The 14,728-nt window shown below is 35.7% G+C and overlaps 1 protein-coding gene across 3 annotated transcripts in view; it reads left to right on the forward strand.

Moving 5' to 3' along the window:
• CEPT1 (choline/ethanolamine phosphotransferase 1) overlaps window positions 1–14,074 on the forward strand; it is a 36,168-nt gene extending 22,094 nt beyond the window's left edge. For all 3 annotated transcript variants that reach the window (XM_027096270.1, XM_027096269.1, XM_027096272.1), the window contains exons 5-9: window positions 4,575–4,659; window positions 11,188–11,319; window positions 11,806–11,964; window positions 12,459–12,584; window positions 13,180–14,074. In XM_027096270.1, the coding sequence (XP_026952071.1) occupies window positions 4,575–4,659; window positions 11,188–11,319; window positions 11,806–11,964; window positions 12,459–12,584; window positions 13,180–13,299 (622 nt within the window). In that variant the 3' untranslated portion in view covers window positions 13,300–14,074. The remainder of the gene's footprint in view (window positions 1–4,574; window positions 4,660–11,187; window positions 11,320–11,805; window positions 11,965–12,458; window positions 12,585–13,179) is intronic.
• The last annotated feature ends 654 nt before the right edge of the window (window positions 14,075–14,728 follow it).

Genomic DNA, 14,728 nt, shown 5'->3' on the forward strand with positions numbered 1-14,728 from the left:
GTGCTATTTTGAGAGGAAGAATATGTCCATGATCCCTTTATTTAACTCTTGAGATTACTACTAAATGAGGTGAGAGGACTGTCTTCTAATTTTTCTGTTGCCAAAGGTGATAAGGATAGGCTGCCCCCTTAAATTTGAGACCTAAACTTTAGTTCCTCTTAGAGGACTTGTTCTATTCTAGCTTTTGCCTGTTTTTCTCTTATTCAAAGTCACTGGGTGGGTTGTTGTTTTATTTTAGTCTTCTCAGATAGTCTAAAGATCTGTATAGTCACTCATGTGGTAGATAATACTGTTTTAAATAATTCAGCTTATCTCAAAAATAGATGCTTAGACTTTCTCTATGTATAACACTTGACTTTAAAATACTCGTAGTTGTCACTCAGCTGTATAGTTAATGTTAGTAACATTAAGCTTGTCATGCGCAGTTTGCCCCTTATGAAGGGTAGAAAGTAAAATATTGGAAGGCAGTATGTTGAATTTCTAGGTCAATCTTCATTCCGGTCTACTAGTACTTCACCCACCCTGGTAAGATATATAATGAGTACCATATTCTGCTTATGTATAAGTTCCCTAGAACATCAGATCCATTTACAAATAATTGCAAATCTGTAGTTAACAGCAATCTAATCCTTGACTAGGACTCCAGCCCCCTTCAATGACTTTCTAAGCAAAATGCTTCTTTTAAAATAGTAGCTAACAAGTCAAATTGTACAAATCAGAATTTCTATGACATTGCGAATCTAGCCCTAGTGCGTATTCTCTATTAAAACCAAGCTGGTAGCCAACCCAGTTACAACGAAATTATATTTATTATGTATAGTTTAATTTAAAAAATTGTGTTTCCAAATTAACTGCAAGTATAGTTTAATTTAAAAAATTATGTTTCCAAATTAACTGCAAGTATATCTTTGAAATGCATATGCCATATGTAGATGAAAACTAGATTAAATTGTCTTATTTCTGATATTGAAAATGCTAGGAAATGACGATTAACATGCTTATCAACGCTCACAGAATGTCAATTAAATCCCTTCACATTCCTCAGTTAATGCTGAGTCTTGTTGGAATTCAAACCAAATTCATTTGTTAGGAATCTCTCTGAACACTAAGAAATAAAAATGAGACATTCAAAATAGAAATTTTCTTTATAGTTAGTTAACTTAGATGGTTTGGAGTTGTTGCACCCCTTAATCACTTTTAAAAGCTGTACTTCTCATGAAATAGCTGTCCTGATCAGGGAACTTTTTAAGCTGTCTTTCTCTGGTGATGAAGCCTCCCTAGGATCCGCACTCCAACTAGAAAGCTTCTATTTCTTTTTAGTTAAACAAGTTGAAGTTAAAATGACTCATATTTATTTAGGACGCCTTGATATCTTTACCTCTTATTTAGTTGACCATTAGGATGCTGTAAGGAGTGATGGGCCCAAGGGATTTGTTATGAGTGTTGAAGGTTATTTTCACTGTGGACTGCCACACTTACAGCTCCCCTGTCAGAAAGATGGGAGAGCTCAATCTGCACAACTGGTTTGCTTTTCTCCACCTTTCTTCTGTGACAACCATTAGAATGGGTTGTTTGTTGCTGGCTTGTTGTAGTAATTTAAGTGTGTTCTGACCAGAGTACTCATGGATTATCCACAGCAGTTGGGAAAGTTCTTTTTGTCCTTTGACAAAACCTATACTAAAATAAAGTAGAAATAAGAAATTATTTAAGCAATACAAGTCAAGATATTTAAATACTTTCATGGTTATAGAAAATTATGTTTATTATCGTCTAATTTCCCCCCTCTGAAACTTTTAGGCTGTGAAAATCTAATGCTATAGTTAAAAGATTTGTTTTCCCATGTCTTTTTTAAAAAGTCACTCTGGTGTTTTAGGTGGTTTTCTACCACATAGCCCTTGTCCCTTGAAGGGCTTATTTTTGGTGTAGTTGTGGAGGTTGTTTTTTTTGTTTGTTTTTGTTTTAGAGAAATAGTTTCAACACTTGGAAATATTATCACCCATGTTATTATTTTGGAAATAACAAGTGACTACAGAAATGCCAAATTCCTGCCTTATATAATATTCTCTAGATAATTATGTCTTTCCTGCATAGCCAAAAAGCATAAAATGAGCCCCCTCCTAATATGTGTTACAGTAAATTCAACCCATATTGAGAGACTTCTTAGTGGAAGGGTGGAAAAATGGACTGTCAGGTAACCACTTCTCTTCTAAACAGAATCATTAACTCTTGTTCACTGTTAATCATTTCTGCCACCTGTCCCACTTAGCTTGCTTAGTTTCTCTCTTTCGGGATGGCCTCGCACTGCGCGTTTTTTCATTGACAGTCAAGATTAGAGCCACACATCTAGAAGTGGTGATAGGCAATTCTCATGATTCAGAGCAGGAGGGCTTTATCCTGGAGTACAGAGTATTCCGCTAAATCAGATAATCACACAGGAAAAAATGTTCTTAACTAACTACCAACTGGTAAGTAAGTTTTCCCTGACTCTCCCTCCTAACATTAAGACATTGTTGATCTAAATTCAGTGATAATATCTGAACGGTTTACAGAATTCTGTCTTCCAAAATTTCCAAACAGGCTAATCCATAAAAATTTCCCAGGAATCCCAGTTTGGGCTTTGTAAAGATCTTTCATGTTTCCTAATCTCTTTTACTTACATTCATCCAAGGTACAAAGATTAATTGCATGAGGTTCCCTCCATTTTTATTTTGTAATTCTATACTTCTGGCCCTTCCCCTCCCAAAAGGCTACTTCACATATCCAGCAAAATGTTGTAAGATGTCTACCCTCCTCCACCCAAGACAGAGTCGATCATCTTTGACACCTGCTTAGTCTCCTGAGTCTGCTACTGAGTGTAATTCCCCTTATTGGCAACATCACTCACCAGGTCAGCTCTACAGATTCTTTTGAGCCTAATTCAGTCCATTTTTTTTTCAATAAATGTGTATATCAAGATAACTACATCACTATATGTTTGCAGCTTAATATGCTTCTATTTAAAAAACATTCTTGAGCAATCAAAGATAATTTTTTTTAGTTGTGAGAGATTGGTCTCAATCTGGTTATTTATTATGAGCATAAAACTTACATGTCTTAAGCTCACATGATAGATTGTCTGCTTGAAGTATCAATTTTAGAAACGGGGGCTCTATTCTGCTCTGGGATTTGAACCCCCTTGCTGTTGTTGCTATCAGTTTTCTTAGACTGAATTTTTTTTTAAGTTTACCTTCTTAATAGATAAATTATTCACTTTGTTTAAAAACTAACATTATAAAAAAGGTGTGCAGTGAATAGTCTCCTTCTCATCCTCATCTCCAGCTGTCCAGTTCCCACACTATCCTCTCCAATAGGTACCCACTGTTCTTAGTTTGTAATGTATCTTTCCAGAAATTTGTTATGTAATTATCAGCAAAAATTAAAATGTAATATTATTTTTCTTCTTTTTTTATGCAAAAAGTTCATATACACATTCTGCAGCATTTTTCTTCACCCAATATAACTTTGATATTTTTCCATGTCACCACTAGAGAGCTACCCCACTCTTTTTTTAAAAGCTACCCAATAGTTCACTGTATGGAAGTACCATAATTTCTGTAACTACTCCCTCATTGAGAGATATTTTTAAAGTTTTGCAACTATTAATAATGCTGTAATAAATAACCTTGTACAGACATTTTGTGCAAGCATATCTGTAGCGTAAATCAGTAAAAAAATTAAAAGGCATTTGGATCCAGTAATCTGAGAATGACAATCTCAAGATTATAAAAAGTGCTAGTTTACAGAGGGAAAGGAACACCAGTTTTTGCTTTGCTCCTCAGTCTTCAGAATATGCCCATATTCTTTTTTCAGACTTTCAGGCTTCTAATTTCTACTGCCCTGTTTTTGTACCAGGTTTGTCTCTTCTTGACTATAAGATCATTTTCAGCAACCTCAAAGCTAATTCTTGGCTGCTTTCAGTATCTTCTTTCTAGACGTCTTAGAGTAGTTGACCTAATAAGCATAAGAATTTGATTGAGAATTGGGTGAATTTTTTTTTTCACACCCACATCATGGAAGGCATTAAATGAATATATCTAAAGGGCAGTAAGTTTTGCCAAGGTATCAGAGATTTATGTTACTTTAGTAAAAGCTCGCCATTTCTTCCATTTGATGCTACAAAGCACTTATTTGAAGATCTCATATTATATAGCAGTACAATGCAATCCTCTGCTTGACATTCAAAATTTAATACACACACACTTAAAATTTTCTTTTCTTTTCTTTTCTTTTTTTTTTTTTTTTCTGGTGAGAAAGGTTAAGCTGTAGTTTCAGCCCAACTTCAATGAGTCAGAAATTTTCTTTAGAAAGGAGGGGTTTTTATTGCTCTGTGAAATTCATCAAATGAAATTAAAACGCTCTGGATTTTATTTGATTTTGCTCATAACAAATTTTTGACACCTCCTTCTCCCCTTTCCTCAATATTTGAGATTTTTTTCTATTGTGCATGATAGAGGAATGCTGCTAAGCTTGCAAGTAATTAACCTGAAATTGTTTTGAGTAATTCTGCTTTTTTGGATTTTTTTGTACCTAATCAGAATTGATGTGACTGAAGTGCAAATCTTCATAATAATCATGCATTTGCTGGCAGTGATTGGAGGACCACCTTTTTGGCAATCTATGGTAACTCTGCACATTGTGTATCCCATATAATGCATGTTGTCTTTTGCTTGTGTTTTTCTAATATAGTATAATCCAGTTAAAGGATGATATGTAAAATTATTTTATTCTTTCTGGAAACAAAAAGTCACAGCAATGATAGGACACAAACTTCTCTTTAGGGCATAGTGAATTTTACTACTTGGGGTTATGTTGTACAGTAGGTCCATTTCAGGGTTATTTTTGAAGGCTATCAGAATTATTATTTGTCGTCCTATTTTACAGTTGAGGAAACAGCAGGTAGTGTATCAAGTTAACCAATGACAAGATTAAACCAAATATTTTATTCTCTTTCTGAGCTACATGAGTCTACTAATTTCTCCGTTATATGCTTAAAGCTGAGTAACAAATCTTGGTAGTAAATTAACTCTGGCCCCAGAACAGAATAAGTGCTTATTGAAATCAGTGCCTTAGGATTGTTTTCACAAGCCAGGACCTTGATTTTCAACTTGACTTGAAATACAGTCACCCCTACAAACACAAGTTCTTTTCCACAAACTTCTGAAAGAGCGAATATAATATATATAATACGGGGGCCAAGAACACAGTCTCAGGAACCAGACTGCCTGAGTTTGATCCTGGCTCCACTGCCTACTGTATGAACTTGATCTGTTATTCAACTCTTGTGGCTTAGTTTTCTTCTCTGTAAAATGAAGACAATAATAGTACCTGTCTTATAAGGTTATTTTGTGTATTAAATGAGTATGTGTAAAGCACTCAGACCAGTGCCTATCAAATAATGAGCCCTCAATAGAAGTTGTTGCTGCTCTTACAGTTGGCATGTTTGCTACTCCTAAACAAACACAGTTCATAAAAATCAGATTAATTTTAAAGTATAAGGGAAATTTACTGAGCAAGATTTTTCCCTTACCTAACTCACTTTATGATGGTAAATTAGATACTTAAGGAAGTGTAATTAACATGCTTCCCTAAGTATCTATTACCAGAAATTGTTTAATGCCTTTTGTTGGGAGGATAGTGTTGTGAGGAGAGAGAAGATGAAGGAATAAAGAAAATCCATAGTCAACCAGGAAAATTCTGAAACTGTTCATTCATGTACATAATATCATTCAAAATCACATCTTTTTTTACACATTAGTCTCAAAAGTCAATACTGTCTCTAGTGACATCTGAGGTCTATAGATACATACACACTGTATACATATAGATCTATATCTATAGATCTTGGATTTCACTAGAATGTTACTACTTTTGCTCTTGTGTAGGTTAAATAGTTAGCAGTTATAAATAGCTATAAAACTATTAAATAGTTAATAGTTTTAAACAATTTGGCTGTAGAAGAAGGAAAGGAAAGATTTTCTTTTCCTGAAACTAGGTAATAAAGCCTAAAGCCTACCTCCCACTTAATTTTTTTTAAATTTCTTCACTATATTGATTATTATTTTCATAGGCTTTGTGTTTTATACCAAGATCTCTCCCCCTCCAAAATTATTTTGCATATCTTACACACATATAAATTACCTTTAATGTTTCAGCATATCAGTAACAAAAAAAATGGGATTTCTGGCTTAATCATCCAAAATCAAGTCAGCATCAGGTATATATCCCTAATTATCTGTATCAGCATGGAGGTACAGAAAGCATTGTTTTCAGTGCAGTTATGTATTCATGCAGGCTATACACATATCCATAATTTTTAGGTGGTGCCTGGTAGCAAATTTGCTTCAGGTAAACTTGTCACCTTTCTTTATTAGAATTTATATACACAATCTATACATGTACATAACATGTAATTTTTTTTTCTTTTAAAAGGATCACATATTTTATCCTATCTTTATTGGCAATTAAGATAATATAATCATTCTTTTTTATTATATGTTTTTAAAAAGTAATCTGAGGAACTCTCAGATCCAAGACTGAAATGGAGGTTGCAGTAGGGAAAGAGATTCACGGGCCACTGTCTTATTATTAGCATCGTTGGTTCTACTGTTACCATCATTAAAATAAAAGGAAAGGACTGGACTTTTCTGGTGATATTCGGAGGCTTAGAGAAATACTCTGGGTTCTTTGAGCAGATTTCAGTACAGATTCCCATAATTGACTTCAAACCACTGTATTTCTTTTTTTCTTTATCCTTGGCCCTGTGGGCTCATTGCTGAATATGCTGTTTTGAATTGCATTGTGTTCGTTCAGGAAGGACTACTACGTGCAGTGCTCTGATTTATTTGTGTGCCAAAATGGAGAGAAGATATTTAGGGCCTAGCTGTGAAATTTTTATCTCTTTTGAGGTTGAGGCCATGAAATGGAAATTGCCTTCCAAATCCTCATTAGAAGACTTTTACTGATACTTAAGAAAGCAACTTTATAGTAAAAACAAACAAAAACAGTGCAAATGTCTTCTTAAAGCTGATTTTAGAAAATCAGCTGTTTTGCAAAGGTAAGTGATTTCTATCTACTGCTTACTGATTACCCATTTCTTGCCTTTTTTTTTAATTCAAAGAGTTTTGTTTTTTGTGTTTTGTTTTTGCGGTACGCGGGCCTCTCACTGTTGTGGCCTCTCCAGTTGCAGAGCACAGGCTCCGGATGCGCAGGCTCAGCAGCCATGGCTCACGGGCCCAGCCGCTCCGCGGCATGCGGGATCTTCCCGGACCGGGGCACGAACCCGTGTCCCCCGCATCGGCAGGCGGACTCTCAACCACTGTACCACCAGGGAAGCCCAGAGATGTTTTTTTTACCAAAGGTTGTAGTTAGTTTTTGTTGGTTTTGGTTGGTTGGGTTTTTTGTGTGTGCATGGTTTGTGTTTTGGTTCCCCCGCCCTTTTTTACGGAAAGAAATTATTTTCATGCACAAAAGTTAGTATATGGTTTACACATTGCAAAAAACAAGACTTTTTTTGTGTATTGCTTCCCTAAAAGAATATATCCTTTTGGGATGTCTTGGAACTATCTTCTATCATATATATAACTCTTTAAAAAAAGAATGTCATCACTTTGGAAAGGACCCATAAAATCCCCTCACAGTTACTTTCACTGACATTTGATTCTTTTAAAAGTAGTAGCTGAGGACTTCCCTGATGGCGCAGTGGTTAAGAATCCACCTGCCAATGCAGGGGACACAGGTTTGATCCCTGGTCCGGGAAGATCCCACATGCCACAGAGCAACTAAGCCCGTGCGCCGTAACTACTGAGCTTGTGCTCTAGAGCCCGCAAGCCACAACTACTGAGCCTGTGTGCTGCAGCTACTGAAGCCCACGTGTTCTAGGGCCCATGTGCTGCAACTACTGAAGCCAGCGTGCCTAGAGCTTATGCTCCACAACAAGAGAAGCCACTGCAATGAGAAGCCCACGCACCACAACAAAGTAGCCCCCGCTCGCCACAACTAGAGAAAGACCATGTGCAGCAACAAAGACCCAATGCAGCCAAAGATAAAAATAAAAAAAAAAAAAAAGTAGTAGTAGATTAAACGTGTAATAAACCAGGAGACACCTTCTGGAATCCAGTTAAGGCAAATGGTGGGTGTTACTACAGGTGAAGTTTCAGAATTCATTAGGTAGAACTGAAGACTTGCTATATAGTGTAATTTATTTGTATCTCATTCTTAAACTAAAAGACTTAAGTAGTGGCTTTATACTTAACTAAATCAGACATTATAAACAGGCATTCCCACATTCTTTGGAAGGAAGTATCTAATCTCAAAATGATACTTTCTGTTTCTGCTGAAATTTACAAAGCCTGTAAGAATATTTTTTTATGCTCATAAGAAAACTTGTCTAACAGCTTAGTAACTGATACTCTGCATTAATCCAAACGATTAAACCAATATCTGTGTCCATTTAATCTGGTACACCTGAGAATTTAAGATTTTTTTTAATCTCTGAAAAATGAACTACATTAAACTGATATTATTTGGCTACATAATTTTATGGCATGAATCCAGAGGATTTTACCCTAGCTGTAGAGCAGACACCATGACCCAAGGGAGTTCTTATTCTTCCCAGTCTCAAAGACCATTGGCATTCTGGGTAGGCCTGAGATAAAAGTGTTTTTAGTACAGCTTTCTGGCTGTTTCTATAGAGTGGATGCACTTTGATCACCCTGGATATGTTCCAGGAGGATGAGGACAGAAAGAAAGATTGGGAAGGACAATGTGTCCACCCTCCTTGATCTTGAGTGTGAGGTGAAAATGGCAATAATTTTAATACTTTTTAACAGTGATTGATCAGTGCTGATTTTTAAGTGATCACCTGGTGAGACTTGGGGTTCCTCTGACTTCCGCTTTCCCTTCATGTTGCCTCATTTTGTTGTAGCTAACTTCCTTTTTTCTTTTTAACGTGACGGCAAGGTGTGTCACGTATTTTGAAATACGGTAGTATTTCAAAAAAAGACATTCTACGTAGAGAGAGAAAGGGAGAACATCTTAATCTATTTGATAAGTTTCTACTGAGCACCTACAATATCCAGGGTTCTAAAAATCAATTCAAACATAAACCTACATTCAGGAGCTTATGTTTTGGTGTATGTAGCTATCATATATGACAGAAGTGAAGAGGGCCCTAAGAATGTTTATGATTCTTTGCCCCTACGTCTATAGCTTGCTTACTTGGTTTGTGGTCCAAGCCATTTACTAATTTGCCTGGCTTTCGTAATGTTGCTGTTTATCCTTTGTTCTTTCAGAGAGCAAAAATTTCCATGATCCTAAAGCATTTTCACCAAATTTTAAACACATTTGTGATGCAATGCAGTTCAATTGTGGCACAGATTACTGCTACACTAGAGTTGGCACTTGTTTAGTGCCCTGGCCTTAATACAGGCATGCCCCTGTAATGGATTAATGCTTCACTTCTTTTGAAATCTAAGTGAGTGTAGTATTTCCTCCTTTGCCAGACAGGTCCTTTGTCTTTGGAGGGAAAAGGAAACTAGACAGAATATTGAATTTCAGCCAGGTGCATCAGACTTAGATTGTAATATCCTTAGTTTTCTGAACTGGAGCAAAAAAATCTCTTGGAGTTCAAAGCAACCATGGTGTTGATTTTCTCCTTTATTGAAAACAAGCTCTGAGTTTGGACTGTAGGGTTTGGAGATCAGTTAGAGAAGGAAGGAGACAATTTAAGATGCTCCGTGAAGTTCTGGGCTTAATTTTTAAGTTGACTTATTTCATTTTAGAAAATTAAACACTGCCACAGTACAACTTGAAATTTGAATTGTTGATTTCCCTGTTTTTTTAGACTGCAGTTTTGCAAGAGGTCATAGAGTTGTGTAAATAAACTGAGTTCTTGAGAGTTTTAAAGAAATAGAGTAGCTAAACATTAAATTTTATATCTATCAATTTTACCAGGGTTTTATACATACAAAAAATAAGAAGTATCACATTCTTATTTGATTTTAAAAGTGTAAGCAGATGGCATCCCTAAAAAGTGTAGACAGCCCTGATTAAAATGTCTTCATTGTAAGAACTCATTGCCTATTAAACTACTGTGGGCTTTTGGAATCTTATTCCTAGAGTCATTTGTTTCACTTAATAGAATCTATCATTTTACTATTCCTTTCTTTTCAGTCCATATTGGACAAAATTGGAGACTTCAGAAAAGCTAAAAAGAGATGTGCAGAAAGAAAGAAAATCTTAAATGATTTTTAGGATTTAGTATTATACAAGTGTATTTAATTTTAAATGAGGTATATTGTGTTCACAAGGTTAGATACGTGATCTCAAAGCACTCAGCCCCCCTTACTTTAGGTAAATCAATTCATATTTTCAGTATACTGTAAAAATTTCTTATTTACGTCTTCTGAAAAGTAAACATATGTTAAAGTTTCGGATTCACAATTATAGAGCTGTACCTGCTTGGGTGTGCTTCACATATTTTTCGTCCTGTCCCTGAGTTTGCTATGCTCCAATCAGAATCTCTTGACATCAACATGGGAGCTGTTTTTACTCTTACGTGAAGCTACAATTTGAGATTACAAAAGCTCCTTGAATATGAATGCCTTCTTAGTTGCTTTCTACTTTTACTAGCTGGCTGTATTCTAACAGTTTGGAATTGGGAATTCTCTAGTTTGCAGATTTTTTAAATCTAGTTGCAAATATTTCTAGTCCTTTATGCTCCATGCTTTCTCTCATAACAATTAGTAACGGATTACAGATTTAGCAGTAGAGTTCAAAAAATGCACAAAGATAAAGGAAAAGTACACTTCTTTTATTAAAAGGCCTGAAGATAGCCTGGTTCATTATTGCCAGATTTCTGGGATGCATTAGGTGAACCTTATTTAGCTATGACACGAGCTAATAAAGTTGGATCAGTTATTTTTTTGTAAGTTGGTATCAGAAGTCAGATTAATTTTTATGTAGTCTCTCATTTCTTGAGACTTTATATTGTTTATAATGGAAAGGTTAGGGAAACTTCCATCAATTTAAGTATTTACTAAACTAGAAGGAATGGAGAATATATCAGAAATATGAATCAAATGTTTGCTTTGTTTTCTTATTTTGATTTATATATATATAATAATTGTTTTCTCTCTCTACCCATTAAAGATTCCAGTGCTGAATATTCAAATGAAAATTTTTCCTGCGCTTTGTACTGTAGCAGGGACCATATTTTCCTGTACAAATTACTTCCGTGTAATCTTCACAGGTGGTGTTGGAAAAAATGGATCAACGATAGCAGTAAGTATTTCTTAAGATTTCCAGTGATTGTGCTAGGACTTAGTTTTGTAGTCACTTTGTTTTTCATTTGAATTGTTATTTGAATTAATTAAAATCATTGTTAATTGAGAGTTTCCACGTAGTCTTAAAAAAAACCCTGAAACGTCTCAGTTTTATTTACACATGTATACATTTATATGCTTTTATTTGCATATTTTTTGTGCATGCAGACACACACTTTTATACACACATATATATATATATATATATATTTTTTTTTTTAAGTGCGATCTGCTTTGTAAAATGTCTGCCCTCTTAAGTAAAATCCTCAGTTTGTGCCTAACTAATCCATGCTGCTGCTTTTCCTTAGCTGTTCTGGTATTCAGTTATAAAAGCTGCTGGCTCTCAGACACCGTGAGGTTCTTAGAAGTTCAAGTTGATCTGTCTTCCATCAAGCAAATCGGTATAGAATACCACTAACTCCTCACTTCTCTTTACTCTGTACAGGGAACAAGTGTCCTTTCTCCTTTTCTCCATATTGGATCAGTAATTACATTAGCTGCAATGATCTACAAGAAATCAGCAGTTCAGCTTTTTGAAAAGCATCCCTGTCTTTATATATTGACATTTGGTTTTGTATCTGCCAAAATCACCAATAAGCTTGTGGTAAGCACCAGAGTTTTTGTCTGTTTTCTTTTTAACTTTCATCTTATTTTGGTTTTATGGCCATAGTTTTCATTTCATAATTTCCTAAGCAGTTCTAGAGTTTGCTGTCCTCTAATCAAAATCTCTTGATGTCAATATGGGAGCCATTTTTACTCTTACATGAAGCTACAATTTGAGATTACCAGAAGCTCCTTAAACCTCTACGACTCTTCTTTCTATCCACATTCTTCATTCTCATTCTTCATTCTCATTCTGTACACTCAAGGCTCCTTGTGAAAAGCATATTTAGGGGGACTTAGTTGGCATGGTATATACCTTCGGTGTATAGCTCTCACACCCACTTTTTGTTGTTGTTTTAGTTTTGAAAGTTCAACAGATATTGCTAAAGAATTCTTGAAACTTGATATTTGATCACAAAACTGATTTACTGTGTAGCTCACAATTGCTTTAATATGGAAATGCCTGCCTACATCACCGATTCTCTTTATTCATAGGTGGCACACATGACTAAAAGTGAAATGCATTTGCATGACACAGCATTCATAGGTCCAGCACTTTTGTTTCTGGACCAGTATTTTAACAGCTTTATTGATGAATATATTGTACTTTGGATAGCCCTGGTAAGTTTTGTACTGTGTTCTATTTCATGATTTGAAGGGTACTTGTTTTCTGTTTCAGTGGGCCAGTCCTGAGAGACAGATCGTATAATTGTAATGATTTAGAATACTAGAAAACCACATTTATGGGACTTCGTGGGAGTTCCTCATGGCTTCATCTTTGATCATTTTTTGTATTATTCTTATTAGTCCTGCCTACATCCTGGCTCATAAATTCCATATTTCTAACTGTAAAGCAGGAGTTGGCAGACTACAGCTTGTGGGCCAATGGCCAGTTTTTGTAAATAGTTTTATTGGAACACAGTCATGGCCATTCATTTATGTATTGTCTGTGGCTGCTTTCATGCTACAGTGGCAGAGTTGAGCAGTTGTGACAAAGAGAGTATGGTCCACAAAGCCTAAAATATTCACTAAGTTTGTTGCTCCTTGGTGTAAAGGAAGAATCTTTGAGGAAATTGAGTTATTAAATTTTATGGAATTGAAGGTAAATTTCAAAATAAAAGAAGAAAGAAGCCTCTCCTCTTGGCTTTCAGGAATCTTAGGGATGGCCTAAGCAGATTCCTGAGAATCTAATAGTATCTTTTTTTTTTTTTTTTAGGTCTTCTCTTTCTTTGATTTGATTCGCTACTGTGTCAGTGTTTGCAATCAGATTGCGTCTCACCTGCATATACATGTCTTCAGAATCAAGGTCTCTACAGCTCATTCTAATCATCATTAATGATGTAATTGATGTTATAGGAAACTCATGTTTTCTGCCCGAAAGAATCTGAACATATTAAGGAGAATGGGGTGGTTAAGAACAAATATAATTTATAGTAACCAACGTTATATATAACTTTTATTCTTTGTTATTGGTAACACTCCTTAACTATCCCTGTGTGAGAATGGGAGTTTCAAGTTCCATCCCGTAAATTGTACATGTTGTCAAACAGGGTTGGCCCAAGAAAGCATGCAAGAAAAAAATGCCATGTGTTTGTAATTATCCTGGATTCATAGTAAAATTGTCATGGGGAGCAGATCCCCAGTGGTGGAGATTTCTAATGTAGAATATTTGCAGGCCAAAAGATGGTTGCTTTATAATTTTAACAAATCATCATCTTTTAGTGACGTCCTTGTTTAGTATCTTCTCAAGCTTTCTTTACTGAGGAGCTCAGCTTGTGGCACAGATATATCTTGTGAGGTGGAACCTAGTGATCAAGATCTTGAATTTGGATTGAAAGGTTTCCTATCTTTACATTATTGAGGAAGTCATTTTTTTTATTGCTCAAGAAATGGTATCTCATGGGCTTGGGAAATCCTGTTAGCATGCATAATAATGTGGTAACTTTGTCGATCCATTTATTTTTTTAAATAAATATATGATCTGAAAGCCAGTCTTCTCAGTTTTATTCAGTGGAAAGATAAACTAAGTTTTAATGTCGTTTTTAAAATTTTTAAGCAAAATTTATTTCTGTTCTTTAATAAATGAGGAAATTCAGTCAGCTACATCATCATTATGTGTCCTGTGACCTTTCTATTTTGTATAAAACTGTTTAACTTAAAACACAGGAGTGCTGGGCCTCCCTGGTGGTGCAGTGGTTGAGAGTCTGCCTGCCGATGCAGGAGACAACGGGTTCGTGCCCCGGACCGGGAGGGTCCCGCATGCCACGGAGCGGCTGGGCCCGTGAGCCATGGCCTCTGAGCCTGCGCATCCGGAGCCTGTGCTCTGCAACGGGAGAGGCCACAACAGTGAGAGGCCCACGTACCGCAAAGAAAAACAAAACAAAACAAAACACAGGAGTGCTATGTTCATTTTCCCTCTTGGTAGATTTTTTTGGTTGTGGTTGTGTCACCCTTGAGATTATAAATCTTTTTTTCCCTTTGAGAAAACAGAATCATAATCTTAAAAGTCCAGGGGGGTTTAATAGTCACCTGGTCTAGGAATCTCAAACCCTTCCCCCAGATTTTTAATGAGAGAGGCTTGGGCCTCTCTAGGCAATTATTGAAAATTTGCACTCTCCTTTTCTGGCTACTCAGTATCTGTACAACAGTTTGAATTGAAAACCAGGTGTCCTCAGTAACTATAAACCAGATCTGTTTCCATTGTATATAGTTCAGTTGCTTGAATGAAGAGGGAGACAAGTGGAAAAGGTTTAAGCTATTGACTA

Source organism: Aethalodelphis obliquidens, unplaced genomic scaffold, assembly GCF_003676395.1.
Source record: "Aethalodelphis obliquidens isolate GAN/ISIS:26980383/991018 unplaced genomic scaffold, ASM367639v1 scaffold100, whole genome shotgun sequence".
Classification (NCBI taxonomy): Eukaryota; Metazoa; Chordata; class Mammalia; order Artiodactyla; family Delphinidae; genus Aethalodelphis; species Aethalodelphis obliquidens.